We start from the raw sequence: 19,123 nt of genomic DNA, 5'->3' as shown, positions 1-19,123 counted from the left end.
GTCGAAATATTAACTCGTCGTTGTTCGACCGAGGTCGAACTCTTCTTTTTGGCGAAGGCCTTTGGCCTTAAGGGTGTTATTTCTAACTTTCGTCGAAATATTAACCTGTCGTTGTTCGATCGAGGTCGAACTCTTCTTTTTGGCGAAGGCCTTTGGCCTTAAGGGTGCTATTTCGAATTTTCGTCGAAATATTAACCCGTCGTTATTCGATCGAGGTCGAACTCTTCTTTTTGGCAAAGGCCTTTGGCCTTAAGGGTGTTATTTCGAACTTTCGCCAAAATATTAACCCGTCGTTGTTCGATCGAGGTCAAACTCTTCTTTGTGGCGAAGGCCTTTGGCCTTTAAGGGTGTTATTTCGAACTTTCGTCGAAATATTAACCCGTCGTTTGTCCTGGTTTTTTGGAGAGTCGGGTATCTTCTGGGGGAGTCCCAGTTCGCCTGATTTTATTTGCATCGGGAGTGTGATGTCGGGGAGCAGGGAACGCTGCTGCTTTGCTCGCACTCGTTTCACACGCATACTAGAGTTTCCCTGTCTAACTTTTTTATTTTCCGGTCTGGAAATGTCATTGTTGGGCGGGACGATGAATTACTCTTTAACTTAGGGGGATCTCCCCTTCGCCGGCCCAACTTTTAGGTCCCCGGGAGGGCTCTTTTGGGACGCCTTCTTGGCGAGGGCAAGGGATTACCACTCAGGGGGTATCATTTTCTAGGAGTTGGTTTTGCTTGGTGGACGATGTTTTGGTCGTTTTGTAGTAATTTCCCCTTCTTTAGTTAAGCTATTCCCTCGCTCGCTCGCCCGCGTAGCGCCCGCGTTATTGTTCGAGCAATAGGCAGAAGGTGGTCAAGGATGACCTTCTCCTTGTTCCAAATCAATGGATTGGAGAATGAAGGTGGATCTGTAGCGTTGCTCGTTTTTGCTTGACGCTTTAATGGTTGATGGGGGTGATGTTTTCTGAATTCGGTAACCGGATTCAGCTCTCTTTCCCCTCATTTGGTCACCGGGTGCTTAATTCTCATTTTCCGTCTCCTCTATTTTCTTTGAAACAGTTGTGTATGGGAAAAATTGAGTTTACATATTAAAGTGGTGTTGAGATGACGTGTCATGACACGTAGATTGATCAAAGAGTTATGATTGGCAAAGAGGCACGAGTTGCAACAGATACGAGCAGAGGCACAGAAAGAGGCACGAGCGGTTATTCAAAAGACTCAACGCCCGTACCTATTTAAGTCCAAGAATTAAGGAGAATGAATCTGTCAGTACAAAGGAGTACAAATACAGTATTTAATGAGCCTTAAATACTAAAAACGTTAGAGAATCTATATTAAATACAATGATTATGTAACGTAGCATTTAATATCTTTAATTGTTTATAATAGCCTTATTATGAAAAAGGCAAAACGCATATCTCCAAAATAGCTATAAAAGGGAGAGAATGGATCAATTGTAAGGACACGAAATATTATCTGAATACACTGATTTACTTTGTTTTTCTGACTATCTCATTATTGGCAAAATCATTCTTCTTTTATTCATTTTCGATTATCAGTAACCCGAGTTCTTCTAAAAATAAAGTTTTGACCGAAATCTCATTTTTTTGTTAAACAAATTGGTTCAGTTACCGGGAATCTGATAATCTATTCTTTCTTAACCTAACCTATTTCGTTACATCAACAATTATGCCAAATGTTAACGATAAAACCCAAGGAAACCATCAACTCCAAGGGGACCCACAAGATGCTCACACTCCAATCCCTTCTCCACAAAGCTCGCCTCGGCGGTCTTGAGAAGGAACTCCTGATGGGTCTCACTCAAACTCAAATGCTCAATTTGACAACGATGAAGCTATCAATGAAGCTTTGCAAAAGCTGATCACTCAACAGGTCAATAAAGCTCTTGAGACCTTTGCCAGCCAGTTACCTGTTGCACCACCAACACCAATTCCAAATACCAACACTTTGAAAAACCCTCGTTCTGGACTTGTTAGTTCAGGCAGTGGTGGAATCCCCAGTGAATCACGAGAGGGAGAATCATGTAACGTAGTCAATTCCGATTTACAAAATTTAATTCTAACATTGCAGAAACAGCATAAGGAGCAAAGTGACCGCATAGAGCAAATACCTGGAGTACCGCCCGTAATCAAAGGAATAGATATGGATAAATATTCACAACAACCTTAGAAGCCCAGCGCTGCTCCTTTACCAATTCCAAAGAAATTCAAAATGCCTGATATTCCAAAGTACGATGGAACAACTGATCCACGAGACCACGTGACTGCATTCACAACTTGTGTAAAAGGCAACGACTTGACCAAACAAGAAATTGAATCAGTATTGATCAAAAAATTTGGAGAAACACTCACTAAGGGAGCATTAACATGGTATTCTTTCTTACCCAAAAATTCTATAAATTCTTTTGCTGAGCTTGCATATTCATTTATCAAAGCACATTCGGGAGCTCAAAAAATCGAAAAGAGAATGGAGGATATTTTCAAAATCAAACAAGGGGACTCTGAGTTGCTCAGAGAGTTCGTGGATAGGTTCCAGCGTGAAAGAATAACGTTACCACGTGTACCAGATAATTGGGTAGCTATAGCTTTCACCAGTAATTTGAATGAAAAAAACTCAGAAGCCACGAGGCGACTCAAAGAAAGTCTTCGTGAATTCCCAGCAACAACATGGAATGATGTCTATAACCGATGTAGCACGAAGTTAAGGATCGAGGAAGATATTATCTCACGATCTCAAAAAGAAGAAAAGGTAAGTTTGAGACAGGCGAAAACAAAAAAAAGATCAGGTAAAAACAGGTACGAACCATATATGGGCCCAGCTGGAAAAGATTCACAGTCCAAGCATGATCATTCAAGGTACGATCATAGATCTAGAAATAGAGAATCGGGTTCATCATCTAGGTATGGAAATGATCGCAACACGCGAGAGTCACGAGATGATGATAGAAACTTGAAGGCGCGGTTCGGTGGTTATAATTTTAATGTAAGCACTTCCGAGCTCGTTGCTATTTTAAGAAGCATGGGTGATAAGGTGCGGTGGCCAAAAGAGATGAGGTCAAACCCAAACAGGTGCAATCCCGAACACTGGTGTGAATTTCATAACGATCATGGTCACAAAACGGCAGATTGTAGATTATTACAGGGTGAAGTTGATCATCTGTTGAAGCAAGGATATCTCACTGAGTTATTCAGCGAGAAAGGAAAGCAAGCATACATGAAGAATAGGCAGGAACCCCCAAAACCACCCTCCCCAAAAAGGACCGTTAATGTTATAAGCGGAGGTGAAGAAATCAATGGTGTGACGTATACAGCATCAAATAAAGTATCCAAAGTCACAATTACCCACGGGAAGCGGGTGCGACATGTCTTAGAGGAAGAAAGCATTACGTTTGATGATGCAGATGCGGATGGCGTATTAACTCCACATAACGACGCACTGGTAATATCTTTACGTGTACATGAGACTAATGTGAAACGAGTTTTGATTGATCCAAGTACCTCTGTGAATATTATTCTGCTAAGAGTTCTACATGAGATGCAAGCTGAAGCCAAATTAGTAACCAAGGCACATACTTTGTCCGGGTTCGACAACGCTAGCGTCGTGACGAAAGGGGAAGTAATACTTACTACATTCGCAGAAGGAGTTGTCAAAGATACAAAGTTTCAGGTAGTGGAGCTGGAAATGGCTTACAACATAATTCTAGGGAGGCCATGGATCCACGAAATGGATGTTGTTCCGTCGACCTTACATCAAGTTGTTAAATTTCCATCACCGTGGGGAATATTTCAAATCCGTGGAGATCAACAGGCATCTAGGAACATTAACTCCGTAGCAGATTCAAGCACGAAAAATGAAGAAAAATAGCAATTACAGTATTAAGTTGAGGGTACCACAACGCAAACTTCAAACTGAACAAGGGCGAACAGATGTAGATTCAAGACCTGACTCCATTAAAGAACCAGAAGAAAATGAAAATATCAAAACAACGATCGAAGAATTGGAGGCTGTAGTATTGTTTGTACATTGGCCTGAAAGGAAAATTTACATAGGGGCCAATCTCAGCCCAGACGTAAAACGTAAGTTGATTGAATTTTTAAAAGCTAACACAGATTGTTTTGCTTGGTCCCATTCTGATATGACAGGTATACCACCGGAGGTAATGACTCACAAATTAAACGAAGACCCGTCTTATCCACCTATCAAACAAAAGAAGAGAAAGCAAGAAACTTTCAAAAATCAGGTGATTCAAGATAAGGTCCAAAAATTATTAAACAATGGATCTATCCGTAAGGTAAAGTATCCTAATTGGTTAGCCAATACTGTTGTGGTACCAAAAAAGAATGGTAGGTGGCGAGTTTGTGTAGATTACACAGATCTTAACAAAGCTTGTCCCAAAGACTCTTTTCCATTACCACATATAGATCAACTAATTGATGCTACTGCAGGACATGAATTGTTAAGTTTTTTAGATGCATATTCAGATTATAACCAGATTAAAATGGATCCATTAGATGAAGAAAAGACTTCATTTATAACAGAAAGGGGGACTTACTACTATAAAGTAATGCCTTTTGGCCTTAAAAACGCTGGTGCAACGTATCAAAGACTGGTGAGCAAAATGTTCCAGGAACACTTGGGAAAAACTATGGAGGTCTACATAGACGATATGCTCGTTAAAACTCAGCATTCTGGGGATCATATATCGCACTTATCAGATATGTTTCAGATCTTGCGGAAGTTCAATATGAAATTAAACCCTGAGAAATGTGCGTTTGGTGTTGCCTCAGGTAAGATTTTAGGTTTTCTTGTTTCTAACCGAGGTATTGAGGTGAATCCAGCGCAGATTAAAGCCATTGAAGAAACCACTAATGTACTTACAAATAAGAAAGAAGTACAGAGGTTGACAGGAAGAATTGCAGCTTTGGGGAGATTTATTTCTAAATCATCCGAAAAGTGCTTTAAATTCTTTTCAGCTCTCAAAAAGCAAGGTCAGTTTGAATGGACTGAAGAGTGTCAACAGGCGCTCAAAAATTTGAAGAAATACTTGTCAAATCCGCCGTTGCTCGCAAAACCAAAGGTTGGAGAAAGTTTGCTCATTTATCTTGCTGTTTCAGAAGTAGCGGTAAGTGCTGTTCTAGTTCGTGAAGACCAAGGTAAACAGTCTCCAATCTATTATGTCAGTAAATCACTATTAGATGCGGAGACGCGGTACCCTCAATTAGAAAAACTTGCACTTGCACTGATCATGGCATCTAGAAAGCTAAGACCTTATTTTCAATGTCATCCTATTATCGTAGTAACTGCTTTTCCATTACGCAACATATTACACAAGCATGAGTTGTATGGAAGGTTAGCTAAATGGGCTACAGAACTAAGTGAATATGAAATCACATACCAACCCAGAACCGCGATAAAATCTCAGGTATTAGCAGATTTTTAACTGATTTTAGCCAAGAAATGCAATTAGAAGCGAAAAAAGAATTACAAGTGTTCAACGGGTCTATTCCAGGAATTTGGACCTTGTTTGTGGATGGCTCGTCTAATGTGAAGGGTGCAGGTTTAGGAGTTGTTTTGTTTCCACCTACGGGTGAAACCATTCGACAGGCCATAAAATGCCATTCTATAACTAACAATGAGGCAGAGTATGAAGCTGTGATTGCAGGTTTGGAACTGGCACGTGAACTTGGCATTAATCAAATTGCAATCAAAAGTGATTCGCAGCTCATGGTTAACCAAATGCTGGAGACTTATACGGCTAGGGAGGCACGAATATAGCAGTATTTGGAAAAGGTACGAGATTTAATTAGACAATTTCAAACCTGGAAAGTCACACAGATATTGAGAGATGAAAATGTCGAAGCAGATGCCCTAGCTAATCTCGCATCTGCGGCAGATGTGGCAAGCAATGAAAATGCTTCCATAATTCATTTGTTTCATTCGGTACTTGATCCGGACAAAAATGAGGTAAATTTCAACAATTTAACCTGGGATTGGAGAAACGAGATTGTTGCTTTTTTGCAGTATGGTACCGTCCCTGAAGATAAGAAAAAAGCCCACGCGCTTCGGANAGTTAATTAATTTGGGAATTTTTAGTACTCAGCTAAAACAAATAATAAAATGATTTTAAAAAGCTTTAAAAATTAGAAAAAATGTCAAAATTCTTGGTCATACTTATATATGCATGTACATGCTATTTTGAGAATATTTTGAGTATAAAAATAGATAGGAAAAAATTGGATATCAACAATCACGCGAGAGGAAGATCACTGGTAAGAACCATGATTAGAACAGGCTACAATTGGCCAGAAATGGAAGAAGAAGAAGAGAATTTCATGGCTAAATGTGATAAGTGCCAAAGATATGGAAACAACATGCATAGACTTGCGGAGCTATTACATCCGGTCCATGGCCCTTTATGAAGTGGGGGATGGATATCGTAGGACCACTACTACAAGCAAAGGGATAGGTAAAATTTCTATTGGTGCTCACTGATTACTTTACTAAATGGGTAGAAGCAAGTGCTTTAAACAGGTACGGGAAAAAGAGGCCAGAGATTTCATTTGCCGAAATATCATATGTCAGTTCAGTGTACCAAAAGAAATCGTGTGTGATAACGGCCCACAATTTATAGGCGCTCAAATCATAGAATTTTTACAAAGTTGGCAAATCAAAAGGATCACGTCCATGCCTTACCATCTAGTAGGTAATGGACAGGCTGTCAACAAATAAAGTAATTATCAACAATTTGAAAAAACGGTTAGAAAAATCTAAAAGTAATTGGCCAGAAGTACTACCTAGTGTTTTATGGACATATCGCACAACAATAAAAATAAGCACAGGTGAAACACCATTTTCATTGGTGTACGGGCCTGAAGCTTTAATTCCAGTTGAAATAGGGGAACCAAGCACGAGGTATACGCAGGTGTCAGAAGAAATTAATGAAGAAGAAATGCGCATAAACCTTGACCTACTTGAAGGAAGAAGAGAAACTGCATTAATAAGAATGGCAGCACAAAAACAAGTCGTTGAACGATATTACAATCGGAAGGCACGATTAAGATACTTCAAGATTGGGGACTTCGTGCTCAAGAAAGTCTTTTAATCCACGAAAATGGCCAATACCGGAAAATTAAGTCCAACTTGGGAAGGACCTTACAGGATTCATGGTATTGCGGGCAAAGGAGCATACGAGCTAGAGATGATGGACCGTAAGATATTACCTTCACATTGGAATGCCGTTCACCTGAAGAGATACTATTTCTAAAAGAATACCCACGGTCAAGTATCTTCATTTTAAAATTCTATTTTTGAATTGTTAAAATTTTACTAACGATTTTAGATGCTAGGCAAAAAGCTAGCCCGTACTAAATGATGAATCACGACCTGCAAGGCACGTGGAATAAATCAAAATTCCCGGTCTAGGGTTACAACTATTCTGATAGAAATTCAGACGGGTTAAGCAGTCTTCATCTAAAATCGCCTCTGAGTCCCGTGTGTTTTTCCTTTTCAGGGAAAGGACCAAATGAGAGGAACAGACAAGTGCTCGAGATTTCATGCTTCGATGCTCAAACACTTGGGGGACTATGTGATATATATATATAAACAAATGCATAAAGAAGACAAAGAAGATTGAAAAGCAATCAAAAATTCAAGAAATCAGCTAGTTCAAATCACATCACTAAAGAAGTCAAGTGCAGAGCAAAAGCTAATGGAAGATAGCCACGAGCAAAGATAGCCACAAGCCAAGGCCAGGACAAAACCTTACTATAAGTAGGTTAAAAGCAATGTACCAAAACAGGTTATAAATAAAAACCTTGTATTTAAAGTACATGTACTAAAACGGGTTATTACATAAAAACCTTGTATTTTGATTCCTTCTTTTAAAAACTCTGTTATGAGAAAAACAGTTACGAAAAAGTTATAGATGTTATTTAAATACATGTAAAGTGCTGCTTAAATGGCAAAGTTCAAATAAAAACTTGTCAAAGTTATTTCAAGAAACATGTGTATTCCTATTTCTTTTATCGTATGTTAACACCATTATGAAGTTGAGACGTCTTCTTCATTAGTAGAATATAAAAGGTCCCTCTTTTATAATTCATGATTGATTTAAGACATTCATGAGAAAAAGAAGCATTTTACAAAATAAAAATGCAAGTTCTTCAGTAAGTCCTTAAAAATAAAGGCGAGAATAAACAAAATAGAAGTTTAGACAGCAACGGGAACTTCATAATATTAAAATAGTTTTGACTGAGTATGGACTTAGTCATAAACCGAAAAGTTGTTTAAACAAAATGCCCCATAAAAGGTCTGGGGACTTAACGTTTTTCACAAAACCCTTAAAAAGACCAAGGGTTACAACCAACCACAAAAGTAAAAAGGCAACAAAGGTATTCAAACTTTTCACTGAGAACTTGAAGGAACTGAAACAGGGACATCAACAACATCAGGCGGCTCAACTTGATCCGAAGGAGTAGGGATACCCGTATCATCTTCAATTTGTTCAGAAACTTCAGCCACGGGAGTAGGGAAATTTTGGTTCTGCTGAGTCTTCTCGAGAGCCTCTTTGATCTTGGCTAACTCAGATTCTAAGTTAAAATTCTCCTGGCTAACTTGAACGAGGGTATCATGGCGAGAATTTAAAAATGCCCAACTCACTTCAATGGCAGATTTCTCTTCAAGGATCTCATAGTCTTTTTCCCAATCAGCAACCTCATTTCTTAATTTTTCATTCTCAGCTAAGGCAGATTCCTGAGAAGCTTGGAGAGGAGCTTGAGAACTCTCTAAAAAGCGAACCTTATCAGAAGATTCCCGGAGGTCTTCTTGAGTTTGTGTCAGTGTTTGCACAAGTTCTCCAGCATATGCTTCTTTCTCAGCCAAGAGAGCCTTCAACTCTCTAATCTCCTCACTAGCCTTGGAAAGTTGCTCAGAAAAAGAGGTTTCAAGACGTAACTTTTCTTTATTTGCTTGACTTAAAGAAGCTTTTACAACTGCCAGCTCTGAAGTCAAGACCCTTACCTGCTGCTCCAAGGTACTTCTACTTTCTTCTAAGGTTTCTACATTAATTTGAAGACTGTCACACTGTCCCTTCCAATTATCCGCCTCCATCTGATAGTCACGCATTAATTGCTCTAAAAGGGTAACTCTTTTCATCATCTCTGTGCCAATTAAATTAACCTAAAAGAAAAGGGAAGATGAGAATCCTGAAAATAGGCGAAGGATAAAATAAAGTTTGAAAAAAGGAGTACCTTTAAAGAAGCATGCACTATGTCATTCATCAAGGTCAAAGAACTGTGACTCTCAAGCTTAGCCTTTTTGACTGGACCAATCAAAGGCTTTAGCCACACATCTGCTTGACCTGATTTCCTTAAAAGGTTACCCTCAGCAGGGACTTCAATGGTGACTTGCTTCATAAAAATATTTCCACTTGAGGAACCAACCTCAGTATGATGGACAGGTGGAGGAGGAATCGTTGAAGGAGGAACAGTGGAAGAAGTAAAAACAGCGTGGGGAGGAACAGAAATAGCCATGATTGGCAAAGAAGGAGTGACGGGAACGGAAGTGGCAAAAGAAGCCTGGGGTGCTTCATCAAAACCGGACCAAAATCTTTACTACCAAACTCGCGATCAAAAAATTGCTCAATAGAATCATGAGCAGCAGCGGGAACATCATCATCAGGGATCACCACCGGGGCTTCAATAGATTCGGTGAGAGGAACAGAATGGCGGGGGGATGCTTCATCATCAGAGATAATACGTCTACGAGCCCGTGGCCTCGTTATCAATGAACCCTCCTCTTCCTCCTCTTCAAAGTCTTGGCTATCAACGGCTTTTCTTTTCGATGAAGAACCCAAAATTATTTCCTGGGCCTTTTCCAAAGAGATACGAGAAGCCACGATCGCCTCGGCAGTATTCCCTCGAATTGCAAATCCTGATAAAAAGAAGGATTAAAATAAGTTCAGAAAGAAAAAAGTAATATGTGAAATAAAAAAAAACTCTTACCACGAGTTTTTACTTTCCAACCAAATCATTGGGAAAGAGCCTTCCAAGACCTACCCTCCATTGGGGCAGCATTCAACATTTTTCCTACCCAAACACGGAAATTGGGAATATCATCCACAATTCCCATGGTTGCTGAAAAGGAAAAGGAAAGTTAAAATAAATAGTCATCGAAGTTAAAGGGAAAAAGGTACGAGAAAATTACTCACGTGCAAATTCCACTTTTCGGGAAAAGAAATATTTCCTCACCCACCAAACCAACGGTGGGGGCAACAACAAACCGGGCAGACCAGCCACGGTCTCTGTCATCCTCTGGACTAACCAGAACTCTTTTACTCCTAGCTACTAAAGTGAAAACGCCATTGCAAAAAAGTCTGGGGGAGTAAAGATGAATTAGATGAGAGAAGGTGAAAGGCACACCGGCCACATTGCTCAAATGCCTCAAACAGGCAACAGCCCTCCATACAATAGGGCCTATCTGACCTAAACATACGTCGAAAAAACGACAGAATTCTAGGATGAAAGGGTCAATAACAGGTTTGAATCCCAAGGTAAAAGGATATGTATAAACAAAGGAAAATCCTGTCAAATAAGAGGTGATTCTTTGGTTCGCATTAGGGATTATGATGGGAAAATCTTGACTCCAATGGCAGTCATTACGAATTAAAGGAATCAGACCTTCAATGATCTGATTTGGGTAAATATCAGCATGATCTAAGGAAGAAACTTGGTTTCTAAGAGACTCTCTATCACTATAGAAGGAAAATTTCGCAGGAATTATTTCTTCTACTGGAGGTTCACGAAGAGGCTCAGAGGACTCCTTACCTCTAGAGGAAGATCTATGTGAAACAGAACCTCTAGTTCTAGAAGAAGGGCCAGAACTGGATGAAGACCCTAAATTACGTAGTCTACCACCCCCTCTTTTACTCCTATTAGGAGCAGAAGGAAAGTTGTCAACTATGGAGACTCTCCTAGGGTTAGGGTTTGGCGAAGCTATGGCAGTACGAGGAAGCTAAAGAACAAGAATTGAATATTCTAAGAATTTTACGAGGAAGATGGAAACGAGAATTGAATATTTTGAAAGCTTTATGAGGAAAAGACAGAGGCACAAAACTAAATTTATACTAGGAAGCAACCGTCAAAGGAAAAGGTACAATGATGGAAAGGTCATAATGAGAACTGTCGCTTCGTGATTAGTGAAGCCGTAAAAAAGCCTTAAAAGGCGCTGCAAAGTTGCAGAGCCAATAAGAGGGCGCCACGTGTAACAAGCATTAAATGAAAGTGACAATTGAAGCATCGATTCTATCATAGCATTAATGGCGGTAAATATTCCCGCTTCAATGAAATCCACTTCCCAAATATTCAATTGATGAATAAATGGCAAGTGGGGGGAATATCTGTATTGGGAAAAATTGAGTTTACATATTAAAGTGGTGTAGAGATGACGTGTCATGACACGTAGATTGATCAAATAGTTATGATTGGAAAAGAGGCACGAGTTGCAACAGATACAAGCAGAGGCACAAAAAGTGGCACGAGCGGTTATTCAAAAGACTCAACGCCCGTACCTATTTAAGTCCAAGAATTAAGGAGAATGAATATGTCAGTACAAAGGAGTACAGATACAATATTTAATGAGCCTTAAATACTAAAAACGTTAGAGAATCTGTATTAAATACAATGATTATGTAACGTAGCATTTAGTGTCTTTAATTGTCTATAATAGCCTTATTATGAAAAAGGCAAAACGCATATCTCCAAAATAGCTATAAAAGGGAGAGAATGGATCAATTGTAAGGACACGAAATATTATCTGAATATACTGGTTTACTTTGTTTTTCTGACTATCTCATTATTGGCAAAATCATTCTTCTTTTATTCATTTCCGATTATCAGTAACCCGAGTTCTTCTAAAAATATAGCTTTGACCGAAATCTCATTTTTTGCTTAAACAAGTTGCAAGCATGTCCTTACCGTTCTCTTTGTGGGTGGCCATGTTTCCGATTTTTTATCTGGAGAAGATTAGGAAGTTTTCACTAAGAAATCCCCACAGACGGCGCCAAATTGTTTGACCAAAAGATATTGAAACCTTTTTGATTAAATCAATTAGAAAAAATTGAAGAGGTAAATCTTGGTCAAACATAATAAATTCCAGATCTATAGATAAACCAGAAAATGATATATAAAATGAAGTAGAAGCGGTAAATTATCGAAAAGCCTTTCATTTCTTCTTTCACCAATTGGTGAAGATGACTGTTGTAGATATTCATTGGAAGATTGTTTTCTTCCTTTTCACTAAGGAGATTACGGAGGAGAATGAGAGGAAAAAGGTCCCTTTTCTAGGAAGGACTCATCCCTATATATAGTCATGGAGTTATTGCTGTGTATTTGGGCCACAGCCCCCTTACTTTGCGTCCACTTTCGTCGTTCGGTGAATACGTGAGTTGGCGCAAATAATATCGTCTTTCCTTATCCCATTGTTTGGATGTGGTCCCAATTGGATCGACCATAGCGGTTGACCAATACAGGATTGAACTTCCATTCCGTGTTTAGAGTACTTGTACGGTGGTGTTACAAAGTGAAGTGTTTAGTAGAACAAAAAAAATACGGCATTGACGCAAACTTTAAGAAACCAAAAGTTTAAGAACTTTATTGCCATTTTATATTCAATATTGAGGTTGATAGGCTTAGCTTTGACTTTCCTAACCTTTATTAATTTAAAAGAAGAAAAAAAGAGGAAGAAACAGCTTGCAATGAGGAAAGAGAGATCTACTTCCCATGCATATAGAATTAATTTTAAGCAGTTCCTTGAATAAATCTCATAAAAATTGAGAAAACGCCGTAACTTTATCATGATTTTGAGCTGCTGATAGATGTACCCGCTTTAACAAAACAAATCAAATTTTTTTATTTCATTTTAAGAGTCAACCGTCACGTAAATAGCCTTTTTCCTCAAGGAACTGAAAACTAAACACATTCACTTTCGTGCTTAAACTGAAAAATTACTTGGTCAAAAACTCCAGAAATTACTGATTACATAAGATATATATGCTCCCGGCATTTATTCTACAACCATAAAATTAAACTGTTCATACTTTATGGAGACTGACTGCCACATATAACTTCGAATTCAATCCGAGGTACAGTGCCTGCGGGAAAAATCCAATTCTTGGAATGGGTATAATTCAAGAATACTCCAGAAGCAATCGCATCTGGGAAAAAAATATTCCCCAAACCATAAAAAGAAGAGGAAAAAAACGGAAAACTAAAAACAATTGGGAAATGATCATGATGAGTAAGTCTTTTATGTTCTCTTTCTTTCCATGAAAGCATGTATTCTTCTGAGTGCAATTTCTAACGTATTTTCACTCATGTTGGAGAAACAAACCCTGAACCAACCAGGCTCTGAGCAATGGCAAGAGGAGCCTGGAGAAATATTCAGTTTCACTTGATGCAATATTCTGTTCCAAAGGGCCAATTCACATTCCTTTGTAGGCTTTTCCAATAAAGGACTCAAATCCATCCAGCAAAACAATCCTGCATTCCCTTTCAAGCACTCAATCCCAGCACTCCTCAATCCATGAATAATCATTTCATATCTCCTCCTCAGCCTTTCACGATTCGTCTTTATGTAATCCTCACTGAATTTCTCGTCCGACAACATGGAAGCCAGGAGCTGTTGTGTCTGAGAAGAAATCAATGTGAAACTCGACATTCTCCTTGCAGTTGTCACAACTTTGTCATTGTAAGAGTAGATTGTCCCAACTCGAAACCCAGGTAGTCCCAGGTCCTTGGAGAGGCTGTACACAATGTGTACCCTCTCTGAATCCATGTAATTCCTTGATTCAATTACTTCACTAATGCTAACAAATTCGGAGCAACAAAAGGCGGAACCCGAGTAGATTTCATCGGACACAAGGTGGATGTTTTTTCTTGTGACGAATTCAAGAATGCCCTCAAGCACACACCTTTGGATGGTGGCACCTAATGGGTTAGAGGGGTTTGTTATAATAACCCCTCTCACTTTTATGTTCTTGGTTTCCGCTTCCTCGTAGGCTTCTTCTAAGGCTTGTGGAGTAACTTGGAAATTATTTGAACTGTCGCAATGGATTGGAACGATTTGCACACCCGTCCTCCACCTCAAGTCTCTATCAAATCTGTAAAACCAAAAAAGTAAAACAAGATAATAATGGTAAATATTTCAAACAACGATTCTCAGTGTCCTTTTTTTCCAATGTAATAGCTAAAAAATATTTGTCACATGGTTACTATGTATAGTAGTTATACCCTGGATAGTAAGGAGTTGGAACAAGCAAAGCATCGCCAGGATTAGCTAAGATGAAAGTTAATAACTCATTAGCAGCAGTGGCGCCAGCTGTAATAACAACTCTATCAGGATCAAATCTTGCCCTTCCACCTCTTATTTTTTCCATGAAGCTAGCCATTGCCTTTCTAAATGAAAGCAGTCCATGATAATCTTGGAATAAAGCATTTTTCCTAAAGCTAGAAACTCCACTCCCTGAGCATGTGTGTTTTTCCAAATACTTTTCCACCAAATCAAATGACACCTACGTACACAAGAAAATTAATTAAGCAACATGAAATTATAATGATCATGTGAATATATATACTGAAAAAGGAGTATCTATCTTCATCACTTACTTGATTTTCGGCCAATCCCATTTGAATAACACCAGATGGATTGTGAACTTCATCAAATGGATCTTCATCGTATGCTTTCCACCCAGCAAAGTAGGGTGAATCTTCTCCATGGGTATCTGACGTGGCCATTTTTGATAGCCCAACTATGGGTTTCTCAATCTCTATGGCCATTGCTTATTGCTCTTAGTTATTAGATCTTTTCGTTTTCTTTTCTTTAGTCTTAATCAATTAGCAAAAGAGTCTTAATTTTCTTAGAGAGAGAGAGAGAGATGAAGAAAATATAAATGTGGATAGTAGAAAAAAATCGATGAGATCGAGAGTAGAACTCAGAAGAGAGAAGCACTATTTGAATGAAACATTTTTGTCAATGACCACCTTATATAATTTTAAGGGGGGGTGGGGACCTCAACTTACATGGAGATGATAAATTCTCTCTCAGAAAAAAAAAGTGAAGCTAGGAACCAATGATTGATTCTGTAGAAGAAGCAAGATCAACGCTCAGCTTTTAACAAATATAGTTTAAATGGCTGGTGACAACTGTTAATTTCTGTCATCTTTTCAGAGTTTTGTATATTCTCAATCTCCCCAAGATCCCATTGCAAATATGGTGGTTGATGGGGGTGGGTGCTAATTTTAACTTAAGTAGTAGTGTAGTACCTCCAACTTAATTTCTGTCTATTCAGATTCTTTAAGTTTATGCTTACGTTCATGTCTCGATCGACCTTATTTGTTTTACATAGTGGTAAATAGATAATGTAATATTTTATATACATTACTAATTTATAAGTTCATAAAATAACTGTCAGTCTATATACATAGACTAAAGTCTGTTGAGCAATAAGGTTAAGGAGTGAAAACTGTTATACACCTATACTATATGTTATCAAGATAATTTGTGGTTCAGGATTTTAACTCTCACCTACTATGATAAGCTGTCATATTTTGACGTTCTCGACTCATTCAGAAAATAGAAAAAGAACTTTTGAAGATGAAAAGCACGTCAAATGGAAAAGTTCCATTATTTTTTATTTTTTTTGGTAAATAAATTTTCTATTTATCTGAATGTTCTGTACAAGTATGTCTTCATCCTAAAGTAGGACATGTAGCCCCAACTTTAGTGTGCATCTCTAGCTTCCTCTACTAACTCTAACATTCAAAAATCTTTCTGCTTAGTATCTTGTATCTTATTGCACCTGGTTCGACTTTCTCCTTTGTTGCTTCATGGGTAGAAGTTTAGGCTGGCCATCTGCTTTGCTAGTCTTGTTACTTTGCTTCCTCTGCAGTGTACATCTTGTATAATCAACTTCACAATCACCTCCTCTGATCTACGTTTGTTCTGGAATAGTTTTAGGTTCCTTTCCTGCCTGATATAGTAGATGCTCCCTACTAATGTCATCCTATATATTTCAGCTTTCCCACATTTCCCTCGTGCATTATTTGTTGCCCCATGTTATCTCCTCAGACCACCCCATTGTAGCTCTGTTTATACCCTGCCATGTGAGTAATTTTTTCCAGATTCTAGCTGCTACATTGCACTCAAAGAATAAGTGTTGTGTGGTTTCCTGTTCTTGGTCACATAGAATACATAGCGGACTACTCTGCATCCCCCATATCTCTTGTATATAGTCTATTCTGTGCAGCCATATATAATATGAAAGACCACCTTGGACTACTAAAAGCACATAAGTTAGAACGTGTTTTTGAAATCAGATAAAATTAAATACAACAGTGGAGCGACCGTGCTAGACCCACGGGATCCGAGGGTGCCTAACACCTTCCCTCGGGTCAATAGAATTCCTTACCTAGAATTTCTGGTTCGCAGACTCCATTCGGAAGTCGAAATTTTCCTCGGTTCGGGATTCAAGATAAACCGGTGACTTGGGACACCAAAAGCCAAACTTATCCCAAGTGGCGACTCTGATTTTTTAAAAAATAAATCCCGTTTCGATTGTCACTTCAAGTTGAAAATAACTCCTTTTATTATACCCTATTCCGGGGGGTGTAGTGAAAAAAGGAGGTGTGACAGCTCTGGCGACTCTGCTGGGGAAAAGAACCCAGAACTTTGATTCAGGGTTCAGAATTCGAGCTTAGATATATTGTTGTGTTTGGCTTTATCTGATTTTCCTACATGTTTCATGCTAAATGTACAGAATGTTTACCGCTTTGATATTATCTGAACTNCCCCATGCTGGACCCATGTTGATTTCACGTCGCTGGGCCTGGCTTCACCTAGAGCCCGATTTCTTCATGCATTAAATCTGCATCCATGTTTAATCACATCAGGTTTATCAGTTGGGCCCTCGGTCCATTTGTGCTAGACTGATCCCTTTGCTCGAAATAAGTAACTCTCCTTGTGCGAATCATTAGTCAGTCGGAGGGAAGCCTTTAATCACATTTAGTTCTAGCGGATTAAGCCTATTAAATAGATTGAAGTGAGCCATAATTAGATAACTCGTAGTGCATGGCCCTCATGAATTAGTTTAGAACCGTTAAGCTAGAATAAATTGAGGCGCGCCAAGCCCGATAAAATCTCAGATGCTTGGCCCCCGTTCAAATATTTCTTTTAAAACAATTAGAATCCGAGGCGTGCCATTTAGCAAATTTCATGGCCCTCGCAAAGCCAAAACGCGTAGTTGCTTTAGGCGCGTATTTTAATAATATTACTTTCCTAAATTCGGGTGCACATTTATGTGACCCAAATCCAAATCTCAACGAAGTCGAAATGTGTCAACAATCACGGGTGCACTGGTGCGATGTGGTTCGAGAAGCATTTTCACGACGTTGCAATTCTTATTAAAAATAAAAATAAAGCGGGTTACTAATAAAAGCACATAAGTTAGAACGAGTTTTGAAATCAGATAAAATTAATACAACAGTGGAGCGACCGTGCTAGACCCACGGGATCCGAGGGTGCCTAACACCTTCCCTCGGGTCAACAGAATTCCTTACCTAGAATTTCTGGTTCGCAGACTCCATTCGGAAGTCGAAATTTTCCTCGGTTCGGGATTCAAGATAAACCGGTGACTTGGGACACCAAAAGCCAAACTTATCCCAAGTGGCGACTCTGATTTTTTAAAAAATAAATCCCGTTTCGATTGTCACTTCAAGTTGGAAATAACTCCTTTTATTATACCATATTCCGGGGGGTGTAGTGAAAAAAGGAGGTGTGACAACAGGGCTAGTCTATCGGGACTCCTGCCTGATCGGGAATGGCGTAGCCTTCCAGTTTTGGAGTTTAGCATCTGGTCCCATATAGAACACCTCAGCGGTGCTAGTCCCTTCCCCTGGCTGAACCATGTTGGTTTGATAAAGCATTTGTCTCATAGCTCCACATATATCTTCGATTTCCACAGCTGTGAACACCTCATCGTCCCTTTCTTTGCCATACTTGGCCTTGACAAAAGTATCATAGAGATGTGGCAATGGTTGTGACAGAACCCATCCTTCTTTCTTTCTTTCCTCGGCCCATTTCTCATCATCTGGAGTTGGGTAGAAGCCTATCCCGAAAAACTTTTCTGCTGTGGGTAGAGTTACCGGCTCAGATATTCCTTGTAAAGCTTTTCCCAACCCTTTTCCTGGCTTGAAACCGTGTCTAATCATTTCTCTGGCCAACATGATTGAAGCATTAGACAGGAAAGGCTGAGGACAAGGATTTCCCTCCTCATGCTGATCTGCTACCACAATTTCAAAGGCTTGATAAACAATATGCTCACTTCCTTCCCTCGCCTCCAAACATGGGATAGATGGGTCACGATAAATGGACTGCTCGTCTTCTCCGTGGACCACGATTTCCTGGTCTTCATACTCGAATTTTACCATTTGGTGGAGGGTAGAGGGCACAGCTCCTGCAGCATGGATCCAGGGCCTTCCCAAGAGAAAATTATAAGATGTATCCATGTCCAACACCTGGAAGGTTACCTCGAACTCTACCGGACCTATGGTCAATATCAAATTAATTTCACCGATGGTATCCCTCTTAATACCATCAAAAGCTCTCACACAAACATTATTCGGCCGAATCCTTCCCGTCCCGATTTCCATCCTTTGCAATGTGGAGAGCGGGCAGATGTCAACCCCCGATCCTCCATCCACCATGACTCGCTTGACATAATAACCTTCACACTTGACAGTCAGATGCAAGGCTTTATTGTGAGCTGCGCCTTCCGGAGGCAAGTCATTTTTACTAAAAAAAGAGAGTTGATTGATGGCGAAGAACCTTTCTGCCATCCTTTCGAGCTGCTCGACTGAAGTTTCCATTGACACGTACGCCTCATTCAAAGTTTTCATCAAGATCTTCTGATGTTCGGAGGATTTCATCACCAATGAGAGCAGGGACACCTGTTCAGGATATTTCCTTAATTGATCCACTGTTTCATAATCAGGCATCTTCATTTTCTGGTAAGAAGGCTTCTGCTTCCTCAGCACTCACTGGCTTCTTGGACGAAACGCTTTCG

At 39.4% G+C, this 19,123-nt stretch overlaps 1 protein-coding gene across 1 annotated transcript; it reads right to left on the bottom strand.

The window, feature by feature from the left end:
- Positions 1-13,311: 13,311 nt before the first annotated feature.
- On the bottom strand, positions 13,312-14,840 carry LOC109220530 (1-aminocyclopropane-1-carboxylate synthase 7-like). The gene is made up of 3 exons (XM_019384993.1): positions 14,670-14,840; positions 14,295-14,575; positions 13,312-14,164 (listed from the first exon to the last, which is right to left on the bottom strand). Exons 1-3 carry the CDS (start codon positions 14,838-14,840, stop codon positions 13,312-13,314), a joined length of 1,305 nt encoding a protein of 434 aa, XP_019240538.1.
- Positions 14,841-19,123: the final 4,283 nt, after the last annotated feature.

Source organism: Nicotiana attenuata, unplaced genomic scaffold, assembly GCF_001879085.1.
Source record: "Nicotiana attenuata strain UT unplaced genomic scaffold, NIATTr2, whole genome shotgun sequence".
In the NCBI taxonomy this organism is placed as follows: Eukaryota; Viridiplantae; Streptophyta; class Magnoliopsida; order Solanales; family Solanaceae; genus Nicotiana; species Nicotiana attenuata.
This window is presented reverse-complemented; position numbering and strand designations above follow the sequence as displayed.

Coding starts and splice junctions, on each gene's coding strand:
- LOC109220530 (XM_019384993.1), bottom strand. CDS start 14,840: ATGGCCATAGAGATTGAGAAACCCATAGTTGGGCTATCAAAAATGGCC. Junction 14,576..14,669: donor TGGGATTGGCCGAAAATCAA/GTAAGTGATGAA, acceptor TTGTGTACGTAG/GTGTCATTTGATTTGGTGGA. Junction 14,165..14,294: donor CCAACTCCTTACTATCCAGG/GTATAACTACTA, acceptor TTGGTTTTACAG/ATTTGATAGAGACTTGAGGT.